The 22,067-nt window shown below is 46.2% G+C and overlaps 1 protein-coding gene and 1 pseudogene across 2 annotated transcripts; both read right to left on the reverse strand.

Annotated features, from left to right (window-relative positions):
• Positions 1-5,221: 5,221 nt before the first annotated feature.
• On the reverse strand, positions 5,222-9,268 carry LOC112694684 (uncharacterized; annotated as a pseudogene). The gene is made up of 2 exons (NR_157324.1): positions 8,914-9,268; positions 5,222-5,666 (listed from the first exon to the last, which is right to left on the reverse strand). The product of NR_157324.1 is annotated as an uncharacterized protein (transcript).
• A 347-nt stretch (positions 9,269-9,615) lies between these two features.
• Positions 9,616-12,373, reverse strand: LOC100383269 (uncharacterized). Its single transcript, NM_001175929.1, has 9 exons — positions 12,007-12,373; positions 11,834-11,895; positions 11,695-11,756; positions 10,753-11,617; positions 10,557-10,646; positions 10,368-10,466; positions 10,204-10,266; positions 9,969-10,117; positions 9,616-9,863 (listed from the first exon to the last, which is right to left on the reverse strand). The coding sequence occupies exons 1-9, from the start codon at positions 12,161-12,163 to the stop codon at positions 9,770-9,772; spliced, it is 1,641 nt and encodes a 546-aa protein (NP_001169400.1). The 5' UTR covers positions 12,164-12,373; the 3' UTR covers positions 9,616-9,769.
• Between the last annotated feature and the right edge of the window lie 9,694 nt (positions 12,374-22,067).

Below are 22,067 nucleotides of genomic sequence, written 5' to 3' on the forward strand. Positions count from 1 at the left end.
CTTGGATTGTTTCCCGCTACTAGATGCCGGACAAAGATGCTGATGCCCCCGTCTTTTTTTCTCTCTCTGCGAAGGAGACAAGGACAGGATGCAGGGGAACCCTGCGGCAGGGGAAAGTGCGCGCACCGCTTGCCTGTCACGTAACACATGCCAAATCGGCAATTAACCGGAGGCCCCACCTTGTCCTCCCCCTCCCCCAGTCCAGATAAGCCTGTCTGGGCCCATCCGGCCGGCGGCCGTGACCTCGCCGCGGGCCAGTGCCAGCCCGACTCCGCCGACGTGTGGGGGCACGCCGCCCTCTACAGCCCCCGCGGATGCCTGCACGATTTCCGGCGGAGTTTGGCTGCCGCCGCCGCCATGCTTCCACGTAGTGGTGGTAATGAACTCTTAATTTTATCCATTAAGACAAAACACTGTAGAAGCCAATACTGATACGGGTTTGTTGGAAGTCAAATTGAGCAGCGCGGACAGTCCGGCGCTGAGGCCGGACGGTCCGCGGTCCGGACAGTCCGCGGTGGTGGCGCGGACGGTCCGCGCGCGCGCAGAGTCAGTTAGGGTTCCTAGTTTCTCGCGAGATTTGTTACCTAAAACCGCGGAATTAACTCGGGAAACAGTTGGAAACGGATCCAGACCTCCCCCTTTATATAGATGAAGGGCTACGGCCGATTGAACCCCCCATCAATCGAACAAATCAAGTCTATTTCTCGTTTTTACCTTATGCATTAGGAATAGTTCTAGTCTAGTTCTAGTTTAGCCTCTCAATCTCCAAATTCTCCGCCTCTCTTCAACTCTACGTCGATTAGAGGAGTCTAGGTCGGCCTGCCGAGCCTAGACCACACCTAGGATCTCTCCTCCCCGACGGGGTCCCTCCCGGGAGCGAGATCCAGGCGCCGCCGGCGACCTTCGCCACCCCCTGCGCACGCGCGGACCGTCCGGTCTGTAGGCGCGGACCGTCCGGCCGTCAGGCAGGGAACCTTTGCCCCTGCTCCAGGTCGCGGACCGTCCGGTCCCTGGTCGCGGACCGTCCGCGCCTGTGCAGAGAGCACCGCCACCGGTTCTTGTTGAGTGTTTGGCGCTCCAAAAAGGCGTCAACATACTTTTTGGCGACTCCGCTGGGGAAGGTGTTTAGATCTACTAAAAATCAGGCCCTCAAATGGCCGGTTCTAAAGATCACACCGATATCTCCCCGGACAATATCCTGAAGCCGGCTGTTGAAAGTCTGACGACCGATGAGCAACAGCAATACGAGGACTACATGCGTCAAGCGAGAGAGAAATTCTTATCACAATACACGGTGGATCGCCACCAGAAAGTTGTCAAACATGGAGAGACCGACGTCGCATCTCTTCTATCTTCGCTTCAAGTCCCCAACGTAAGTAAACCCGACGACATCCAATTTATTAAACAGTATGTAGATCAGCAGCAGGATCAAATGAAACAACAGATTGTAGGGTTAGAAGAGTCAATTAGAAAATTAACGCGTACGTTGGAGAAGTCTGTTGCTCCTAGTTTTCCATCATATGAGACTAGTAACAGGATATCTATGTCTAATACATCGGCAACAAATGGGGATTTGCAGCCCCAGCCATTATATGGTATGCCGATGAACTCATATACAGGACAAGTACCACCACCGCCATCCCTGCTTGGTAGATCGGCACCCATGAACACGGTCGGACCGTCCGAGCTTCTGCCCGGACCGTCCGGCCCATATGCAGACCGTCCGGCTTGCTCTGTCGGACAATCTGGGGCCGCCCTAGGACCACCGCCGTCCCTGCTTGGTAGACCGGTGACCCTGGACGCGGTCGGACCGTCCGAGCTTCTGCCCGGACCGTCCGGCCCTTACGCGGACCGTCCGGCTTTCCCTGCCGGACAGTCTGGGCCCGCACCAGGACTACCACATGGCGTCCCGATAATGGCAAACGCAACCGGTCAGTTCGGATTTACCACCGGACAAGCTGGATACGCATACGCAGAACCTGTTGTTGCACACCATGCACCAAATTATTACACACCACAGCAGCAGTATGTTTTGCCCTCTACATATTTAAACCATAACGCACCATACAATCACAGACCGATCAACACTATCGATCGGTCACGACAAGAAGGTCGGTATACTAATGCCCGACCAAATGATCCCCACAGCCCAGGATCCGGTGGTCTGCCACCGGGGTGCAATGGAAAAAATTAGGGAAGAGATGACTGAACTATTTCGAGATAAGTTCGGAGTTAGTGTAGCCAGAGTAGGGCAATCATACCAAAAGCCGTATAATCACCGGTTTGACACTGTCCCATATCCACAAGGGGCAAGGATACCAGAATTTTCTAAGTTTTCTGGTGAGAATGGGAGAAGCACACACGAACACATAGGCCAGTTCCTAGCACACCTAGGCGAATTGGCCGATGGAGAAGCATTTCGTGTTCGGTTATTTTCTTTATCCCTTACTGGTACCGCTTTTGCATGGTACGCCGCCCTGCCTCCTAATTCCATTAATTCCTGGAATGAGTTAGAAAGTAAATTTCATGAACATTTCTTTACCGGGGAATATGAATTAGGGTTAGCTGACTTAGCTTCAGTTCGACAAGGACGCGAAGAATCGGTTAATGATTATATCCGGAGGTTCCGGGACACTAGAAACCGATGCTTTCGGATCCATGTCGCAGACAAAGAGCTAGCAGGGTTAGCTTTTAATGGGTTGCTATCCTACTTAAGAGACAAATTAGATGGGACCCAGTTCTTTTCGATAGCCCAGCTACATCAGCGGGCTTTAGCCTGTGAAAGCCGATTTAAAGAGACATCAAAATCGGCCGCCCGTACTATACATCTAATAGAGCGTGATAGTTCAGATGATGAATCCGCAGATGTATATACCGCTGAGTTTATTTGGCCAACAAAGGCCAAATCTTCAGCATGTTCTTCCTTACAGCCGGTTCAAAAGAATCGGCAAGAAGAGATTAAATTTACCTTTAATGTTGCCAAATGCGATAAGATATTTGATGAGCTACTTAAAAATGGCAACATTAAATTAACTCATACTATCCCTCCTATAGATGAATTAAAGAGACGTGCTTATTGTAAGTGGCATAATTTTTTTTCTCATGCCACCAATGACTGTAATGTTTTTCGTCGACAGGTACAATCGGCCATAAATGAGGGCCGATTGGCTTTTCAGGAAATGCAAGTGGACACACAACCATTTCCTGTTAATACAATAGATATCGCATGCAAAAAGATCTTAGTTCGGCCCGAAATGGCCGATAAAAGCAAAAGCAAAGACATCATCATTGACGATCCTCGCACGTCAAATATATCGCAAAAGGAGATTGCTCGAAAGGCTCCGGACGATAAGGCTAAAAAGTCCGGAGGCACCGGGGGGCAGGCACAATTAATGAGCCAAGCACGACAGCCTAGCCTGAGCATCACAGACGGTGTGACACCTACGTGCGGACAGTCCGGTGCTCAGACAGACGGTTTGGCTAACTCTGCCGGACAATCCGCTTATGGCCAAAGGCGTCAGCCTCCACACAAAGCCTTAAAAGGGAAAGAGACGCAACGGCAAAGCACATATGGTCGGTTGATCAAAACTGACTTTACCTTTGATCAGTTACTCCCCAAGAATACTAGCAAGAAGACCGTTCTACGTGATCGGTCAACGAAGAAACATCGGTCACCTGCTAAAACAAAACGGGTAAACAAAACGGCTCGAAAGGCGACACAACAAGCATCGCCTATTCATCCTATGAGACCAAGGTACTTTCCACCCGTTTACTCATCGTCGGTATATTATCCTGTTCAAACATGGAATGGTACGATGATGAATCCATGGTATATGTATAGTCCCTTTGTCTATCCAGGCTGGGGGGCACCTCCATTCTATTCCTATTTATCCATTGATCAAACGGTCATGGCCGAGAAAGATACAATCTGAAACGACCTTTATACATTGGTGCTTTATTGAATGAGCTCCATATTGAAAAGCCGGTGACTTACATCAGGCTTAGTTCATATGCTTTTGGTTCGTCAACCTTTACCAAAAGGCAGGGGGGCATATGTTGGAAGTCAAATTGAGCAGCGCGGACAGTCCGGCGCTGAGGCCGGACGGTCCGCGGTCCGGACAGTCCGCGGTGGTGGCGCAAACGGTCCGCGCGCGCGCAGAGTCAGTTAGGGTTCCTAGTTTCTCGCGAGATTTGTTACCTAAAACCGCGGAATTAACTCGGGAAACAGTTGGAAACGGATCCAGACCTCCCCCTTTATATAGATGAAGGGCTACGGCCGATTGAACCCCCCATCAATCGAACAAATCAAGTCTATTTCTCGTTTTTACCTTACGCATTAGGAATAGTTCTAGTCTAGTTCTAGTTTAGCCTCTCAATCTCCAAATTCTCCGCCTCTCTTCGACTCTACGTCGATTAGAGGAGTCTAGGTCGGCCTGGCGAGCCTAGACCACACCTAGGATCTCTCCTCCCCGACGGGGTCCCTCCCGGGAGCGAGATCCAGGCGCCGCCGGCGACCTTCGCCACCCCCTGCGCACGCGCGGACCGTCCGGTCTGTAGGCGCGGACCGTCCGGCCGTCAGACAGGGAACCTTTGCCCCTGCTCCAGGTCGCGGACCGTCCGCGTCTGTGCAGAGAGCACCGCCACCGGTTCTTGTTGAGTGTTTGGCGCTCCAAAAAGGCGTCGACAGGTTTAAAGACAATCCAACAGCCTCTCTGACGCGCCGTCTACCACGACGAAGTCAGCTTCTGACGCGCCGCCGACCGCCCGCCGTCCACGCCGTAAGCTTTTCGTTACTTTCTGTGTTTGTGTTTTACTCGCAGTATGATTCGTTTGTTTCTAGCCCTCCCACCATTTGTTAACGCGGAAGCGTACGAGCTCTAGGTCTAGGGTGTATCAGCCGTTGGTTTGCCGGCCTGTTCAACGCAACGCACGCGTCTGCACTCTGCAATCCGTTTACCACGCCGCTCCAGGCCGGCCGGCTGTCTTGGAACGTTTTCCGCTCCCAACAGATCGCCCTCACCTCGCGAATCTAACGTGCTTGTCTCGCCAAAGACGACGACGCATACGACGGTGCCAAAAGTCTCAGAGTACTCCAATTCTTCACGCGTGGAACTCACACGGCTACACAGGTGCCGCGCCGAAATACGAGCCGCGGTTGCGTTTGGAGCATCCGGAATGCGAATGCAGAAGAAGCTTCGTGCTACAACCTAAGAAGAGATTAACCAAAAATACTTGTCTCAATTTATTTATTTATTTTAACAGAGGACATCCCCATTTCTGTTACTACTACTCACGTAGCAGAAATACAGAGAGTTCAGACAGAGACACATGCATAGCAGGAATTGCACGGCAGTAGCGACCTGATTCGGATTTGTCGTCCTAAGGGAAATCCAGCGAACATCAATCGTAGTTTGCCAAGGATTAACCAAGGCGACCAGGATTAATTACACCAGGAGATTGTTCACGCCAGAACAGGATCAACTCGATCTACCATGCACCAAAAGATTCATCTCTCGTAACAAACAGACAAGGATCAACCACACCTTAGTTCACCGTAGATTCATTCAGCATCATCCTGAGATGGAGCATCACCACTTTCAGCATCCTCAGAGCCCGTAATCTGCTTATCCATCCTTGCGTTGGCAGCACGAACAAGCAATTTTGCACTTTCATGACACAATTGGAGCACAAACCATGACAAGTAATATCAGCCGAAGAATTGATCAATTTTTTTTATATCAAAGCACGTCTTATTGATTGTTTTCCACAAGGCTCAGCAAATAACAGATACTCCAACAATGTGAGCCTCATTATTTTTTGGCAAAAAAAAAAAAAAAAATAAGCCACATCCAACAATTTGGCCACACTTCCCCGGACTAGTTTTGCGACGGGACATGTAAAAAAACAAATGTTCAATTGATTTTTGCTGAGGACAGAAACAGCATGTAGCATCCCCTAAACCAGTTGCTCCTCATCATATTATCTCTGGTTAGCAGAACATTGTTTTCAAGTAGCCACATAAACGTTTTGATTTTAGGAGGGATTTTTGCCTTTCTATATATGTTTCATATATTGTCCATGGGTTGAACTGGAAAGACCAGCGTATACATAGTTTTAGCTGTAGATTGTTTCTATTTATCCCATTTCTTAGACACCGAGTCTGGTGGAGTCTAGAAGGCAAAACCTTTGAATTTCTCGTAGATCATCTCTCACCTTGATCTGTCGCAGTCATAAAGCCATCTTGTGCATTATTCAGTACAAGGGGATACAATCTTAAAATGAACCTAAGGTAATTACTTGCCTAACCTTTCGGGTTGGCACCCATTCTTTGGAATAGTGCATTTCTTACACATAGTAAACTAACAAGACATCCGCTCTGGCTTCTCGATAGTCAACTCCTTAGGTTAGTTCGAAGTTCTAGTTTTATTCCATGGTCCGAAGGAATTTTCTATATATTGGAACAACAACTTTTGTAGATATATAGCCCCGGGCATAAAAACCGAAACCGAAGACCGAAACCGAGAAAAACCGATACCGAAACCGAAAATCCCGAAACCCGAAGCCCAAATACAATTTTTGGGTATGTAATGTGAAATCCCGATCAAATTTCGGATCTTTTCGGGTACCAGATCGCGGTACCCGATTCTCCCGAATACCCGAAATACTTACGGGGTCACTGGGTGCCTGACAGCCTTAACTATCAATTCTCACGGACCCGGTCCCGGTCCCGATCCCAGCCCAACTCTGCGGGTCTGGGCGTCTGGCCTTGATGAGTCTTGCTTGCCCACAGGCTACAGCGGTACAGCCCAGCCCGGCAGCCCCAAGATCATCTCTCCTCAAGTCTCAACCGGTCAACCCTAGCTAACACGGGAGCGATAGCGAAGTCTGGCGACGCACCGCCGCCAACTGCAAGCTATGGCTGGCAAGCGGCTGCCACAGCACCACCCCCACGCATCCTAGGCGACCAAGCGGCGACACGGATAAGGCACGGCCAGCAACAACCGACGACCAAGACAACGTGTGAGTCCTTCTCAAACTTCTGCTTCCTGCTTGCTTGCTTGCCTACTTCGTTGTTCGTTCCCTTCTAAAACTAGTAGAGAATGGTCCATATACTTGAATAATTGAATATACACCGTCAATGCACTTGTAAATGGTGATTTTTATTCGATGCAAAAAATAGTATTAGCTTATCTATGGACTTTGGAATTTTTGTGCGTGTGCTACAGCAGTACAGCTATACGGCTATTTTTGTGCGTGTGCTACAGCTATATGGCTTTGGTATTTTTATTCGATGCAAAAAATGATAGCCGATCAGGCTGAAAAAAGCTACGTCCAGGAATTTACCCTTTTCAAATATTGGAGCTAGAGTGAAGGGCACACACGTTTTTCAATTGTAGAGGCACACATGCTGTTGTTAAATGTTCTATACTTCTATCAAAAAGCTGTTGTTAACTGCTCTATCAAAAGCTGCCGTTAAATGTTAATAGCCTGAATAGATATGATTGTTCTGTCTAATTATCCTTTTGGGGTTTTTTCCTATAGATGGCAGAACCTAATTCGCGCACGGAGATGGAGGTTGAATCACTACCAGTGGGTACTCAGACATCGCAGATTAATCAAAATTCAGAGAGGTTAGTTATTGAACAAGATGTTGTTGAGTTGGACAAGGATGGAGATCTGAGTGGAAGGAAGGCGATGGCACCAAGGTCTGAGATGTGGAAGCACTTCATTAAGATCAAAGATGATAAAAGGGAAGGGGAAAGAACAAGCTTCCACTTCAGTTTCACATGGAGATCTGAGTGGAGGGAAGGCGATGACAACCTTTCTTCATTTATTTATTTTTCTTCATTATTTCACTGCTCACTTTAAATTTGACTTGTTGCAGAATTATTGGAAGAATTTGGTGCCAAAGGGAAGGGGAAAGAACAAGCTTCCACTTCAGTTTCACATGCAACAGCAACAGGAAGCAATTCACTGGAACATGGAATATCCAAGTCCTAAGCATTGCTTAATTGTGTCATGATTCTTCTACTTTGTCTTCTGTTCACTACTTCACTCATCTGGAAACCATATGCTGCTGTCACGTGCTAGAATTTTAGTCTGTAATGTTGTCCAATTGGACTGAATTGACTCTGGTATAATGTTTTCCAGTTGGACTTGGACTGCTGTAATGTTGGCACGTTGCTGTAATGCTGTCCAGTTGGACATGGACTGAACGTGTGATGTTTTGGGGGGCTGTATTCTGAGCAGAAATGATGTCAAAACTGCTGTAAAATGTGCTGCCATATTGTTCGGTCTGAGTATTAATATGCATGAGCTGCTCCTGTCTTGCTAAATTGTTGCGTGTATTGAATGGGTTATGGATATGACTGTATGCGTGCAGTCTTGCACTGATTTTTTGTTGTTTCGTTGGAAGATTACATGGTTTGATGTGCACTGAAATTGGGTAAAATGGGTTACCCGATACCCAAACCCGAATTTTTGGGTACCCGAAATGTTGGGTACCCGTAATTTTGGATATAATTTCGGGTTCCATTTTTAGAAAACCTGAATTATAAAAAACCCGAATAACCCGACCCGAAACTTCGGGTAATCCCGAACGCCCAGGGCTAGATATAGATCTTCAATGAGGGACCTTCTCCCCCAACAATCCGTGACATCAAATAGATGTCGTATAAAAATATAAGTAATAGGAAAAGTAATAATGTTTGGTTGATACTACAAATGTTATTATTTTATTATATTATATATATTTGGTTGGACTAAGGAAATTAAAACGACAGTTGGAGCTGGAGAGAGTAGCACCGACCAAAAAGAACGAGGCAAACGGAAATCTTTGCAAGGATACGCTACAAAGCAAACAGGTGTGCCACCAACTTATTACTGTATCAACCTGATACACTGCACACTTACCCTCATCACCGATCACGGTCAGAAAACCCGACACCGAGTAATGGCGTGTCGATACCGTGTAGGGCACCCCGGCCCCGAGTCACGTGCGCGCGAGCCACCAGGGATGCATGCTGCTGCGGCGTCGCGGCTGATCAGATCAGCTATTCAGCTGAGCGGCGAGGAGCCACACGAAACGCAGCGCGCTCGATCGAATCGATTACTACCCGCAATCAATCCGAGATCCGTGGCACTGTTCACCGGATCACCGGCTGCGCGGCTCGACCGGCCGTGCCCACGGCTGCATTGATCAGAGGTGCCGGGGCCAGGGCCAGGGCCAGGGCCCGCCATGGATGGCTGGCTTCATGGCGGAGCTGCCGTATCAGTTACGTGCGATGTACATGCAGTGGTCCATTGCCTTTGAGGGGGGCTTCGGCGCTTGGCGACACTGTAGAAGCGTTTTTTCGGATTGGTTGGGCGGCAGCGCGCCAATGACGCTCCCCTCCCCTCGTGACACCCTGTGTTGGAAATTTTCTTGAATTTGCCTCGTGACGATCTGGATTTTGTGGGACGAATTCGCATGCAGCCCAGAACAAGGAGTCAAGGGGTATAGTGATACTGAGATAAAAGTGTCCCACGGGCTGGGTGGGCGGCTGGGCCTCCTTTCCCCAGTTTAAGTTACAGAAAGGATCAAATTCCAAAACATATTACAGAAAGAATCCTGTTGGTAGAGGAATTCACCACACGATTCGCAGAAAGAATCAGTGTACACAAGTCAACGAAATCCAGAAAACGAATTCGACGCCGTAAATACAGAACTCATCGTTGGAGGAGACAGACGACAAACACAACAGTTGGAGCGCCCTAGTTCTGCATGAGCTCAAGCGGCTGCTGTTTGGAACCTCGACGACAGCTTCACGGCAGCCTTCCTATCCTTCCCAGTCCGGGAAGGTGGTGGTGGTGCCGGAAGGCCTCTGCGCAAACGGAAAGTGAAGAGAAATGTGTGTGTCAGGTCTGCCAGCGGTACAACGGAGTGTTAGCCGCCAGTGTGAGGAGTTCAGCAAAGAAGTCCTACAAACCTTGCTGGTTTGGTTGTTCGTGTTGACGATGCAGCCCTACAAACTCTCTCCGGTTCCACAGCTTTGCGCTGGATGCCGTTGTTGAAGGCCGGCCTGGTGGGCTCACCGAGCTGCTGAGCCGTTACAGCAATCTGGGCGCTTTGTTTCTTCTGAACATAGATGGTGAAAGCGCAGGTCAGCATGAGCAGTCGTACTTGAATTCGAGTAGGAAGTATTTGGCAGCATCGATGTTCACCTGTTTCTTGCCGCAGGTCGGCGGCTTGTCTCGTCCCTTGCCATGGGTGTGTTTGTCCATTTGCTGCATTGTATTGTATTGCAAACATACAGACAGACAGTCAGCGACCGACCCGGCTGTTGAAACTTGAAAATGCCGGGCGTCAGGAGTGCTTATGAACTTACCGTCACTTCTCTGTTTGCGTCCTTGAGTACTGCCATGGAGTTATTCTCAGCGAACGGCTGCCTTTTCTCTGGTTTTGCTTCTTTAAGCACTCCTCTTTCCTGTAAAGAACAGGACCAGTGAGAGGCAAAGCTTTTTTGCTAGCGACTAATCCTGCAGCACAATGGGATTTGGAGGGTGTAAAAGCTCACATCAGTCCTTAGCCTGAATGGCCTAGGATTGGTGGTTTTCTTGAGCTTTCCTGCCTGCTCTTGATGCACTTTCTTCTGCAATTTGGCCACCTGCATTTGGTACACAGCAGCATGTCAGGTTCTTCACATTCTAACTACAGATAAAAAAGGCTGCATTTTTTTTTCAGTACCATCAGTTCACAGTAACAGCAGTTACCTTCAGAGCAACATTCTCCTTCAGAGGAATATTCTCATTGTTCTCCAACAGTCTGTTTTCACTTCCATAATGTGAATTGTCCAATGCTTCTTCACTCGGAGCACTGGACACATTCTCCTTGTTGTCATCTGAATTGCCATATCGCGATGCATCCACCTCGATTCTCAATTCCTGCAGCACCACCTTCCTTTCCTGATGGGAGCCAGCAGTTTCTGCAAGCGAGTTCTCGTCTGCAGCAGTGCTGCAACCATTTCGGTTCTCTCCGTCAGGTCCAGCATTAGCACGCTTCACTGAGCGTCCTAAAATTTTCTTCTTAGCATTGGTCTTGGATTCCAGCCCCCGCTTCTCGCTCTTGGCCACCGTGGTCTCTTCAGCCTTCTTGGCCGTCTTCATAATCTTCGGCTGAGGCTGAGACATGTACCTGCTCGGCACCTCCCGGCACGCCAAGTTCAGCTTCCTCAGCTTCGAACAGACCTTGGATACCGCCCCCTTGCTCTTGTCCGCCGCCGGCGTCTGGACCGGCTCCTTTTTTGGCGTCGTGCTCATGAACAGAGACTTAACGACCGTCCCTTTCCTGGCTGCAGCGGCCAACGGCTCCTTCTGGTGCTTCACACTGTGAAACAGCTCCTGCCTCGGCCGGACGGCCTTGCTCCGCGGCGTGGTCAGTGCCTTCTTCCTCTCGCTGGGACATTCGACCCTGGCTGTCTTGGTGCGAATTGGGGACGCTTGCATGGCGCAGATCCGCTCGACCCTTGGCTTGGGCTCCGCCGGTGCCTTCCCCGCAGTCTCAGTCTCTGCGCTCAGCCTCGCGAACCGAGCTCTCGGACGCTTCGGCGGCGCAGAGTGCGGGCATTTCAGCATCGAGCTGCGTTAAAATCAGAATCCGGACTATAAATCTGAACAGAAGATGAAGCATCCAGCTTAAGTGGAAGCTGTCGGTACCTCTGGTTCTTCTTGCTGATAGCCTTCTGTAGCCTCACGTTGGGGCTTCTCGCCGCCATGACCTGCCAATTAGCATCACACCATTCATCAATCGCAGGCTGATGATACTAATGAACACATGTGAGAGAAGGGGACAAACCCGCATAAAGAAGCTCCTGTCCAGGGCCTCAGGGTCGACCTGCTCATGGCTCTGGTCGCAACCTGCATACCACGACACGGATCATGACCCTTCGCTAGCCAGCGCAGAACGCGCGACACAGGGAAGAACTATGAAGGGGGTTCGACTCGCGAGGGAGTTTATCGACCACTTACCGACTCGTAGGCAGAACCAGGCGGGGTCGTCGTCGGGGCGGCCTGCGTCGGGCGCGGTGAGGTCAACGAACTTGGGCGCCTGGATGTCCTCGTAGAACAAGGCATCGTCGTACTCTTCCTCCTCCTCGTGGTCCGGGAGCCTCGACGGGATCTTCATGGAGTTTTCTGGACCCTCGACGGGGTACGCTGGCGGGCGATCGAGCAGGCAGCTGAGCTCGCTGGCGCGGCGGCGGGCGGTGGCGAGGTAGCGGTGGTGCTTGGGCTGAGATGATGCCTGGTGGCGATGGATGAATTTGAGATCGCGGAGGGGGAGTGTCAGCGGGTGGAGGGTCGGCAGTCGGCACTCGGCAGGCTGGGCAACTAGCCGTTGGAGCGGCGGCGATGCGTTGGATTAGAGGGGATTTTTATTTTTTTTATTAAATAAAACGGTGGGTGTCGGCACATGGCAGCTCCGGAGACGTTGGCAACGGGCAACGGCTGCAAGTTGAACTGGTTGAATTTGATGCATCTGCAGAATTAGGCTATCTCTCTGGCAGATTCATATAGTATTCACTATTTCAAAATTCACTATATAAATAGTCTCTTCATTCATAAATATATGATATTATTGACTTTTTTTTAAAAAAAACTTTAACCACACGTTCTATTAAAAAAATAATAAGTTATTATTATTTTTTGATTTGTTTGATCATTTAAGATAGTTTGTGCTTGACTTAATATTTTACATTTTTAATAAATATTTTAAATAAGACGAGTGATTAAAGTTTTCGAAAAAGTCAATGATATCATATATTTGTGAACGGAGGCAGTAGTGTTAAACAGTGTTGTCTACAGTCTCGTGTCCTTTATTTTACACTATCTGCTGGATACAGTCTTAGGCTATCCACACTCATTATACCCTATTTCTCTACCCTAAAAGGAATACTCCATTCTGGTCAGCGATATTCTCAGCCATTGGCACGTCAGTCGTTGGTTGTTATTGGGTTGTACATTTATACACCAAAGTGGCAAAGTGTCTTATGCATAGGATATGTTCCATATAATGTGTGAGAGGATGCAATAATATCAAGGCATAAAATGAAGATAAATATTGAGTGCTAACATGTTAATTTCAAGTGGGCAAGGACCTATTAAAGGTCTGAGATTAATACCAAGTGGGTAAAGAAGGGCTTGAACCCGATGAACATTATAAAATCTTAGCAGGTCGAAAGACAATTTTTCTAGAGCTGACAAGTAAAACATAGTTCTTATCTCTAAGCAAAGCCAATTCTGAACTAGCAAAGAAGAATAAGTACCACCACCTAGCCACAGATGGTTACCAATCCCAAATGGAGACAAGAAGATGCAGTGAAAAAGGTCGCTGGATTGTCAGCGCTGTTCGAGCAACTGGTGAAAAGGACAACCAATTGGATCCGTGTTCAAAAACCAAGAGAAAATGAGACTGGTTGTCTTTTTGATAATCCAATTGTTGAAGAAGCAACAAAGAATATTTATGTGATGGCAGTTAAGAGTGAAGGATCATTTAAGCCACAAAGATAGAGAGACATCCTTATGACTGGTCTCAGTAACCCCGAGCATTCTAGTCGTGTACGAGGCATCTTGTTTAAAGAAGGATGGAAATAAACATTTGGACCATGGTGGGAAGGTATGTACAAGAAATGTGATCGATACAAGGAAGCAATGTCAGATTATCTTAAGAAAGAGCTCAATGTTGTTGAATCCTCCTCTAATTGATATAACAATTGGTGAGTGAGATGTCTGTTCAACAGATGACCACTCATGCTCCACAGATGCAGTTGATTCCAGCAACTCAACTATCTTCCACATAGCGTCTAACAGTTCAAAGCTTTATCGTGTCTATGGAAAATAAGGTCTGCTATCTAGTTGATGACATCACAAGACCCGTGCCGTGCTCCTTAGTTATAAGATATGGTATTAGCAATATTCGTATAAGGAAAGTAGCCATAGGTCTTGCGATCCCAGAACACCACTTCCATGGTCGCAAAATTATAGAAGAGTATTGCATGGTAGAAGTGTTGACAATTATCAAAGATACGAAGACAACATGCTAGACATCCCTAGTCTCGAGGATATTGAGACACTTGGGCAAGTTATGAAAAAAATAATCATTTGGTCTCGATGGAATGTCCAATTATGTGTGCCACAATCATCATCCTCTGACACATCACGCACATAAACTCTACTCATATGAATATTTTTAAAGACTAGGTCGACGGGAACGTCCCTTAGCAGTGAAAATATTTTTAGATAAAGGAAGCTTGTATTGAAAATACCAAGTCATTACATCAAGAGGATACAAATCCTTGGTACAGAACTTCCGGCCTCTGCCTAATGCACATAGCAGATAAAAATATAATACCGTAGATTCTTGATGATTCTATTTCATAAAAAATCAAACCTAGAATTTGAGATGCTACTAAACTCTTGTGATATCGTTAGGCTACACTCACTTCCGTGGCTACAATCACTTCGGCGTAGGGAGAATCAAAATATTTTAAAACTATGGTTTTAAGATATTATAGCTTTAAAATGTCATTACACAAGTACATTATTATTTATATTACTCCAGATAATACTTATTTAGAGATAAAGTATTTAGGGCCGGTTTGGTTCGTTTTTTTCTAATGAGCTTTTCTGATAATTTAGTTGTGGAGAGAATCTGAATATCATTATGTGCGGAGAAAGATAAAATAGTCCATAGAGTCTAGGATGTAGAAAGTTACGGTTTTCTACTATCGCAACGACTCGACCGATTCGATATTCAAGTTGATTTCTGATGGTTTTGACTAAAAATAATTATCATAGAAGCGGGCTAAAAAACTGAACGTTTGGCAGTCTGCAACAATTTCTGGTAGCCAGAAGGCAGAAGCTGAAAAAAGTTGAAACAAACAGGACCCTATATGCCTGTTTGTTTTAGCTTTTTATAGCTTCTGGCCACCAAAAGCTGCTGCGGACTGCCAAACACTCAGCTTTTCAGTCAACTTCTATAAAAAATGATTTGTTAAAAACCATCCAAAATCAACATAAACACATAATTCATCGAGTAATTGCAATAGTATGAATCTGTCGCTTTCTAGATCGTAAACCATATGGATACATTTATCTTCCTTCGCATGTAATCCCAACTATAGTAAGATTCTCTTCACAACCAGATTCTCCCCACAGCCAAATTCTCAAAAAAGCTGGTCAGAAAAAGCCGAACCCCTATTTCTTAGACTTGACACCGGCTGTATTACTGTCCTTGCTCTCAGCGTGGTTGAGAAGCCTAATATCAATAGTGTTGAGAACTACGTTACCACGGATCACCAGACCTGTGCCCTTCCCTCCTGTCAGCAGATTAGGCGCGAGAAGTCGTGGAAGACCCGTATCCCTTCCCAGAAGCATGACAGAGGAAACACACGAGACACGATGTAGGGTTGGGCCTTTGGCCTCTTTCTCTTATCTGTATTACGAGGGGGTGTACAGGTTTCTTATATAGAGATGTGAGACCCCTCAGGGGAAAAGCAGATATTTACCCACATAACTCTAACTAGGGTTACTTAACACTCCCCCTTGGGCGAATACAACGACCAATACATGCCTCGTTAAAACTCCAAAAAAAACCAGTGGGAAAATGTGAAGAAAGAGTGCATGGTGTTACAAATTGCATTTGCACTTTGTTGCCTCATTAAAAACCTCATGTGAGAAACTTCAAGAAAACTCACCAAGGGAAAAAGAGTACAACAGCTGTCATCGTGACAGATTTCGATCCTCTGGGATCTAGATTCTATCGAATCTTCTACAAGGGCTAACTTTAGAAATGTGCCCCCTGATCCTTGCAAAACCGTATCAATAAGGCAAAACATCTTCTTCTGGAAGTATATGCACATAAAGATTTAGCAAACGAACTGCATATCCTTGCAAGGACTATTTCAATAACTTTACCTCTACTCACTTCTAGGATATACGAGGTAAGTGCACGTATCAATATAAATAAGCCACTTTGAATGATGGTGTTCGATCGACTAGATCTATATATTTGATAGAAAGTTCCATAAAGGTTCACATATTGATCATCAAGCTCACACGTTCAGGGCATAGAATATGATATTTATTGTCTCACGATTGTGATCAATATAAGCGTTCGCTCCCCCTGACGATGACATCTGTCAAAGTCGTTATCCCTCATAACTCAAGCATATTCTTCAAGATATATGTCTCATTGTTCATCTGGAATAACGAGAATGGATGAGGTTGGGGTGCTATCATTTTCTATCTTACACCACAATTTATACATAGTTGTGCAAAGCAAATAACATGTCCTTCAATAGGACTTAGCGATAATATAGTTGCAATAGTACATATTCCAAATATGACACATCGCTCTAGGCGTTCATCCTTTGCAACATCTATGATGGTGTAACAAAAGTCCATCAAAGATCGTAATCCATCAGGGATTTTTCATCGATCAGATATATCGTTATAGTCTCCCATTCTGGCACAATGGGAATATTTTTCCAGTAACACCTAAACCTTATAGGTTTCTGCCATCGTGGCTTTAGAGGATACCGTAATTCCACATCTAGTGGAAAATACCATGAGTAAAGATCGTGGAATACACATGTGCTTATTCGGTGAACTTTAAGTCCTTTAGTACCTCATCTTATTCCTTTTCGGGTCTGTATGAGTCTTTATCCCTTTATAGGGATTATCAAACTTTGGTGTTTAACACAAACTTTATTTCTTCTGGAAAGGTTCCACTAAGGAACTATAATCTCATCTAGGAGATATTCTCTCTACATAAGAGAGTGTTCATTCGTCAGGAATGTATTATTCGGTACGAGATTTATATGTTGCATATTTATAATTCAAAGATATGGGCCCTCCTAGGATCTCATGACGAATCTTTAGAATCCTATTAACTGTACATTTTAAGTCATGTCATTTGCCAGATATATTACATAGCGAAACAGTGTTTATTCAACACATATGTGGGATGGGTCTCTCACAAGATGCAGCCAAGTTCGTACGACATAAATACTGCGTCGTATTACCAGGGCACAGCCAGTGTTCAGCCAATGCCATAACTCAGTCGATTAATAACGTAGTCTGATCGACGTGTCTGAGTACCCACTATATAATTTAATCGCTCGACGTGAGTCCAAAAGCTCAACACATCATAAATATTTAGAGCGTATAAAAATGCTCATCATAATCTTCACATGTATTTTTCTACTAATTATTTACTGCGAGAAATAATTGATTAAGGAAGAAACTGCAATATAAAACAAGTTTTTTTATTCTATTTTTATTTGCAACGTAGAATAAATAGAATTAATAGCATATGTTTCATATTTTTTTTGGTTTTTCTCAGCCGCACGTCACGTCTCGCGCCTGGTCAGAGAATCAAAGAAATGGGGCCCACATTTTTTCTCTCCCGGATGACCCGCTCGTGCACATGCATGGATACGTCCGCAGCCGCATGCGCTACTTTCATTTTGCATGGCTGAATGAGTCAACACAAATATCTTCTCGGGGAGAACAACATGCAAGCCTTTTCTCCGCCGTAGAACATAACGACGCTTGCGACAATGCGGCGTGAGGCCTTTTCGTGATGCATGTCATGCGAAGTGGGATCTGGTTGTACCGCGTTGTGCAAGCCTGATCCTTTCCTTCTAGCCGCTAGAACCGGTCAGCGCGGTGGCCGGGAGCACGAGCATGTTCATCGTCTGGGCACGTGAATCGAGACTGATCGACTTTCGATCACTACTCTGCTCCGTCCAGCAGTAGACTCGTGGGCTTGCCAGCAAGGCAGTACGCGCGGCATAGCCAGCAGAGCCGCCGACGGTGTGCTGCATCGTGCACATGGCGCGGACACAACTTGCTTCGTGCCGGGGCGAGCTTGGGCTGAGGCGTGACCGACGCGAGTACCCGTGACTAGGACAACATGCCCTCGACAACGACGACATGCACCACCAATTTTCCGATGAACAGATCAAAACAGTGAATCTATTCTACTTAGAAGACACACCACTCGATTACGTGGAGGAACCGAAATCTGTCGCGTAGGACAGTTCGGCTAGGCCGGGGACCTACCGACTTGACGAAGAGTTGATAGAGATCCAATCCCGCAGCAACGTCGAGGTAGAGCGTGCTGATAACATGTTGAGAACTACGTTACCATGGATCACCGGATCCGCACCCTTCCCTCCCGTCAGCAGATTAGGCGCGAGAAGTCGTGGAAGACCCGTATCCATTCCCAGAAGCACGACAGAGAAAACACACGAGACACGATGTAGGGTTGGGCCTTTGACCTCTTTCTCTTCTTTGTATTATGAGGAGGTATACAGGTTCCTTATATAGAGATGTGAGACCCCTCAGGTGCAAAGCAGGTATTTGCCCATATAACCCTAACTAGGGTTACTTAACAAATATTCCCAGCGCAGCCTGATTACCTGGGTCAAAACCATTAGAATCGGCGTCTGCATAATTTGCCTTCTAACATGCAGCCCAATAAGCCATTCCATTCGAACACTGAGGGCCTGAGACTGCTGAAAGTCGTCGGCCCATCAGGACCAGAAAGGCCATGTGATCCTTCCCTGAATCCCTTCCCCCACGCGGCCATGCCGCTTCCGAGTTCCGACGCTCCCGGCTCCCCGCTGGGCTCTCTGTCGTGCCGCCAAAATTTTTGCCGCCTCGTCTCTCGTCTCGGGCAGGTAAGGCCGTAAGGGGATTCTTCCGGCGACCGGCGGGAGCTCGGAGAGGCGGCAGCCGATTTGACGATTCCCTGATTCGTGCTGACCCGTCGGTGTCATCTAGACGAATTCCCTTCCCCATAATGACAACAGGTGCCAAAATTTCATCCAAGTCGTCCTTCTCTAGTGTTCGGTTGGTTCGTTGTAGGGTTTGGCTGGGACTAAAGGTATTTCTACCTTGTTGCCTAATTGTCAAAGTAACCATTAAAGTATAGAGTGCGTGTTTTAGGTTGTGGTCTTATCCTTTTTTTTTTCAGTGCAAAAGTGATTTGTAACTTATTTTTTTAGATGTGTGATGTTTTCTAAGTGTCTTTTTATCTTCTTTTTAATATAACGATACTTAGCTTTCCCTTCCAAAAAGGCCATCCTACAGTGCGGTAGTTGTTATCACTTATGAGTGCTGTCTTTCGACCAGGCAGGATGCCCGAAATAGAGTTTAGCTGTGTTTTGGCTTCTATGTCCTTACTTTGTAGGACTTCAACTTTATTTAACACGTTCAAACGCACGGTTCATGAAAGACCCAATATTCCTGATGTATCTAATATATAATCAACGAGCTTGCATTCTCATTCTTTAATGGATCATAGTTTGAGGCCGAAACTACATTAGAGCGTATCCAATAGTTTTTCTTAAACTCATTCTCTAAATTATCATTTGGAAACCTTATATCTTTTGACCCTCCATCATCTCCATTTCTTTAGATCTTGTGCGCACTTTAGAGAGTCATCTCCGTTTTTCCTTTTTGGTTTGCAAGAAATTTGGAACAGAGAATATATATATTTAGAGATTTAATTAGAGAAGCAGTTGAAGGATATTTGTTCACTAAAATATCTGTTTCTATCAATTATGAGGGATATAACGAGCCTCTTGCTCTGATAAAGTTTTTTTTCCATGTATAGCATCAACCATAAACAGGATATATGATAGAACTGTATTGCAAAGATATGTTCTTTTCCCTAGAAATAAATGTTGATGAAGCACATTTACCGAGTAAAGGGTGCGTCGTTTCCACCTTTTTTTATTTCTCTTTTGACAAGTAGAAGTAGGGACCATTTGATTATTCTAGATCATGAAAAGAGGTTCCAATCTTGCTCTGAAAGAACACCTGGTAGATCCCAGGTTTATTATAGTGTCTCCTCAAACGTAAAATATGTGGTTCAAGAATGAAATCAATTACTCTGCTGAGAATGCATGACAGTAACTTCAGATTCCTTTTTACTGACATAGATAACTTAATTGGCTTCAGATGCATCTTTGACCAAAAGACCCAACATGCCCTCCACCAGTTAGTATATCCATCCATGAGAAACTAGACATGGCTAACATTGTTTTAGATAAAGTAGTCAGATTATAGTACACACAAAATAAAACTAAATCGACAATATATTGAGTATTATAAGAGAATTTTAAATCATTTTTATAACAGGAATGTTGTCAGTGTTACACTATTAGAGGCCTTATCGACACTATCTATCTAAGTTCTCTGTTTTTTGAAGAAATCTCTGAGTTGTCTGTTATGCATATTATTTTTTAGGAAGGTGAGATCAAGGATGTGGGAGTGTTTTTCAAAATGTTCGATTAATCACAATTAATCGTCTTAATCAGGTTTAGGGGGTCCTATTAGGGCCTTCAACCCGATCAGTGCGACCAAGTTTCTGGTCAGATGACTAATCATTAATTAATCATGATTAATTATTCGATTAGGAGCCTCAACGACCAAGTTAGGAGATCAACAATTGGACTTGTTAGAGAGGTAATTTGTTGGGCTGGAAACTTGGCTTTTAGGTTCAATAGGATTAGGCCAAAATAAAGAGAGAGTCAGGAGCGGCGCCAGCCTCCGGTCAAAATAGAGGGCGCCAGCCACCAATCAAAATAGGGGACACCACCATTTTTGCCTCCCGCACACGAGAAGAAAGAGGCACCACCGACTCCTTTCTGTCCGCCAATCCGCTGACCTCCTAGCCTTCTACCTCCTCCTTCCTTTTGTCCCTCCTTTCCCTTCTATCGAGCCTCCTCTGGTTTGCCTCCGGCTCTTCAATCCGCCCCTCCTCTAGTTCGGTAGTTGCTCCAAGCCTCCAATTTGTGGGCCTCTTGAAGATGAGTTCCTCCTCCTCTGGTGATGAATTTTGTTGCTCCCCCGCTTCCCTCACTAAACTCACAATTGTTGGCTTGTTGCTACTCTTTGATGTTTATGTGGTGAATGGGTGGTGTTTGTGTAGGGTTGGAACACCAACGGGCAATGGTGAAAGTGTTAAAGCCAAACCATGGCATAGGGGATGATGATGATGATGATGATGAGACTGAAGCAACGACAAATTCCTCTGTAGCCTCAACTAGTCCAAATGCTAAACCCTTAGATCAGAAAGCTAGCTACCACCAAACCTTCGCGAACAAGCTGTTGATCCCAAGAGGAAGGCTCGATCTAATGATCCAAGCTAGAAGTATGGATGATGAGTAGATCCGATGAAGAAAGACTTTTTGTAGTGTGTTTTTGTAAGAAGATAGTCCCTTCAGGAGTAAGGAGTTTCAAGCAACACCTTGCTAGATGGGGAGGTGATGCATTGGGGTGCCCATTATGGTTTCAAACAGTTAAGATAGAGATGATTTCTTTACATAAAAAACTCGGTCGGTAGGGGAAAGACCGCCCCACGGTATTATAAGGTCACGAAAGCTGCCCCCCCGGTGCAGCATGAGGGTCCACCCTCTATAGGCCAGATCTTTACTCGTGCTTTGAGCCCTCCCAGGTACACAAGGATTCAATCTCCATAGGTCAGTCCATCTCATGTTCACACAACCAGGGTAACCAGCGAGTGACCTTTTTTAACCCTAGCCCGAAATTTGCTCCCACAGGGATTCGAACTCAGGACCTAAGGAGTGCTACTCAGACCACCTAACTAACTCAGCTAGAAGCCCTTTCACATTTCTTTACTTAAAGAAAAAACCAAGGAGGTGTTTCAAACCTCGCTCCGACAAGGAAATTTATTGTGCTCATTCCAGGTTCCGGAGGGTGTGCGGTGGGCGCAAGATTTATACTGGTTCGGGCAGAACGTCCCTACATCTAGTCATCGGCGGCTTGCGCTACCGACACTATTGATGATCAAAGCTCGTAGTAGGGGTTACAAGCAGGCGAGAGAGGGAGGAGAGACTCCCAAGTGTCTTGTTCGTGATGGACATTGTTACAAAGTGGAGTCCTAGCTAAGTCTTGGCTTGGCGACGGGGCTTCGACCTCTGGCTCCTCCTGTTTGTTGGTCTTCTGGGCGACGTGTGGGGGTCCGTCGTTTTGGGTGTGTGCTCAAAGAAGCCGCC

This window comes from Zea mays, chromosome 1 (assembly GCF_902167145.1).
Source record: "Zea mays cultivar B73 chromosome 1, Zm-B73-REFERENCE-NAM-5.0, whole genome shotgun sequence".
NCBI lineage: Eukaryota > Viridiplantae > Streptophyta > Magnoliopsida > Poales > Poaceae > Zea > Zea mays.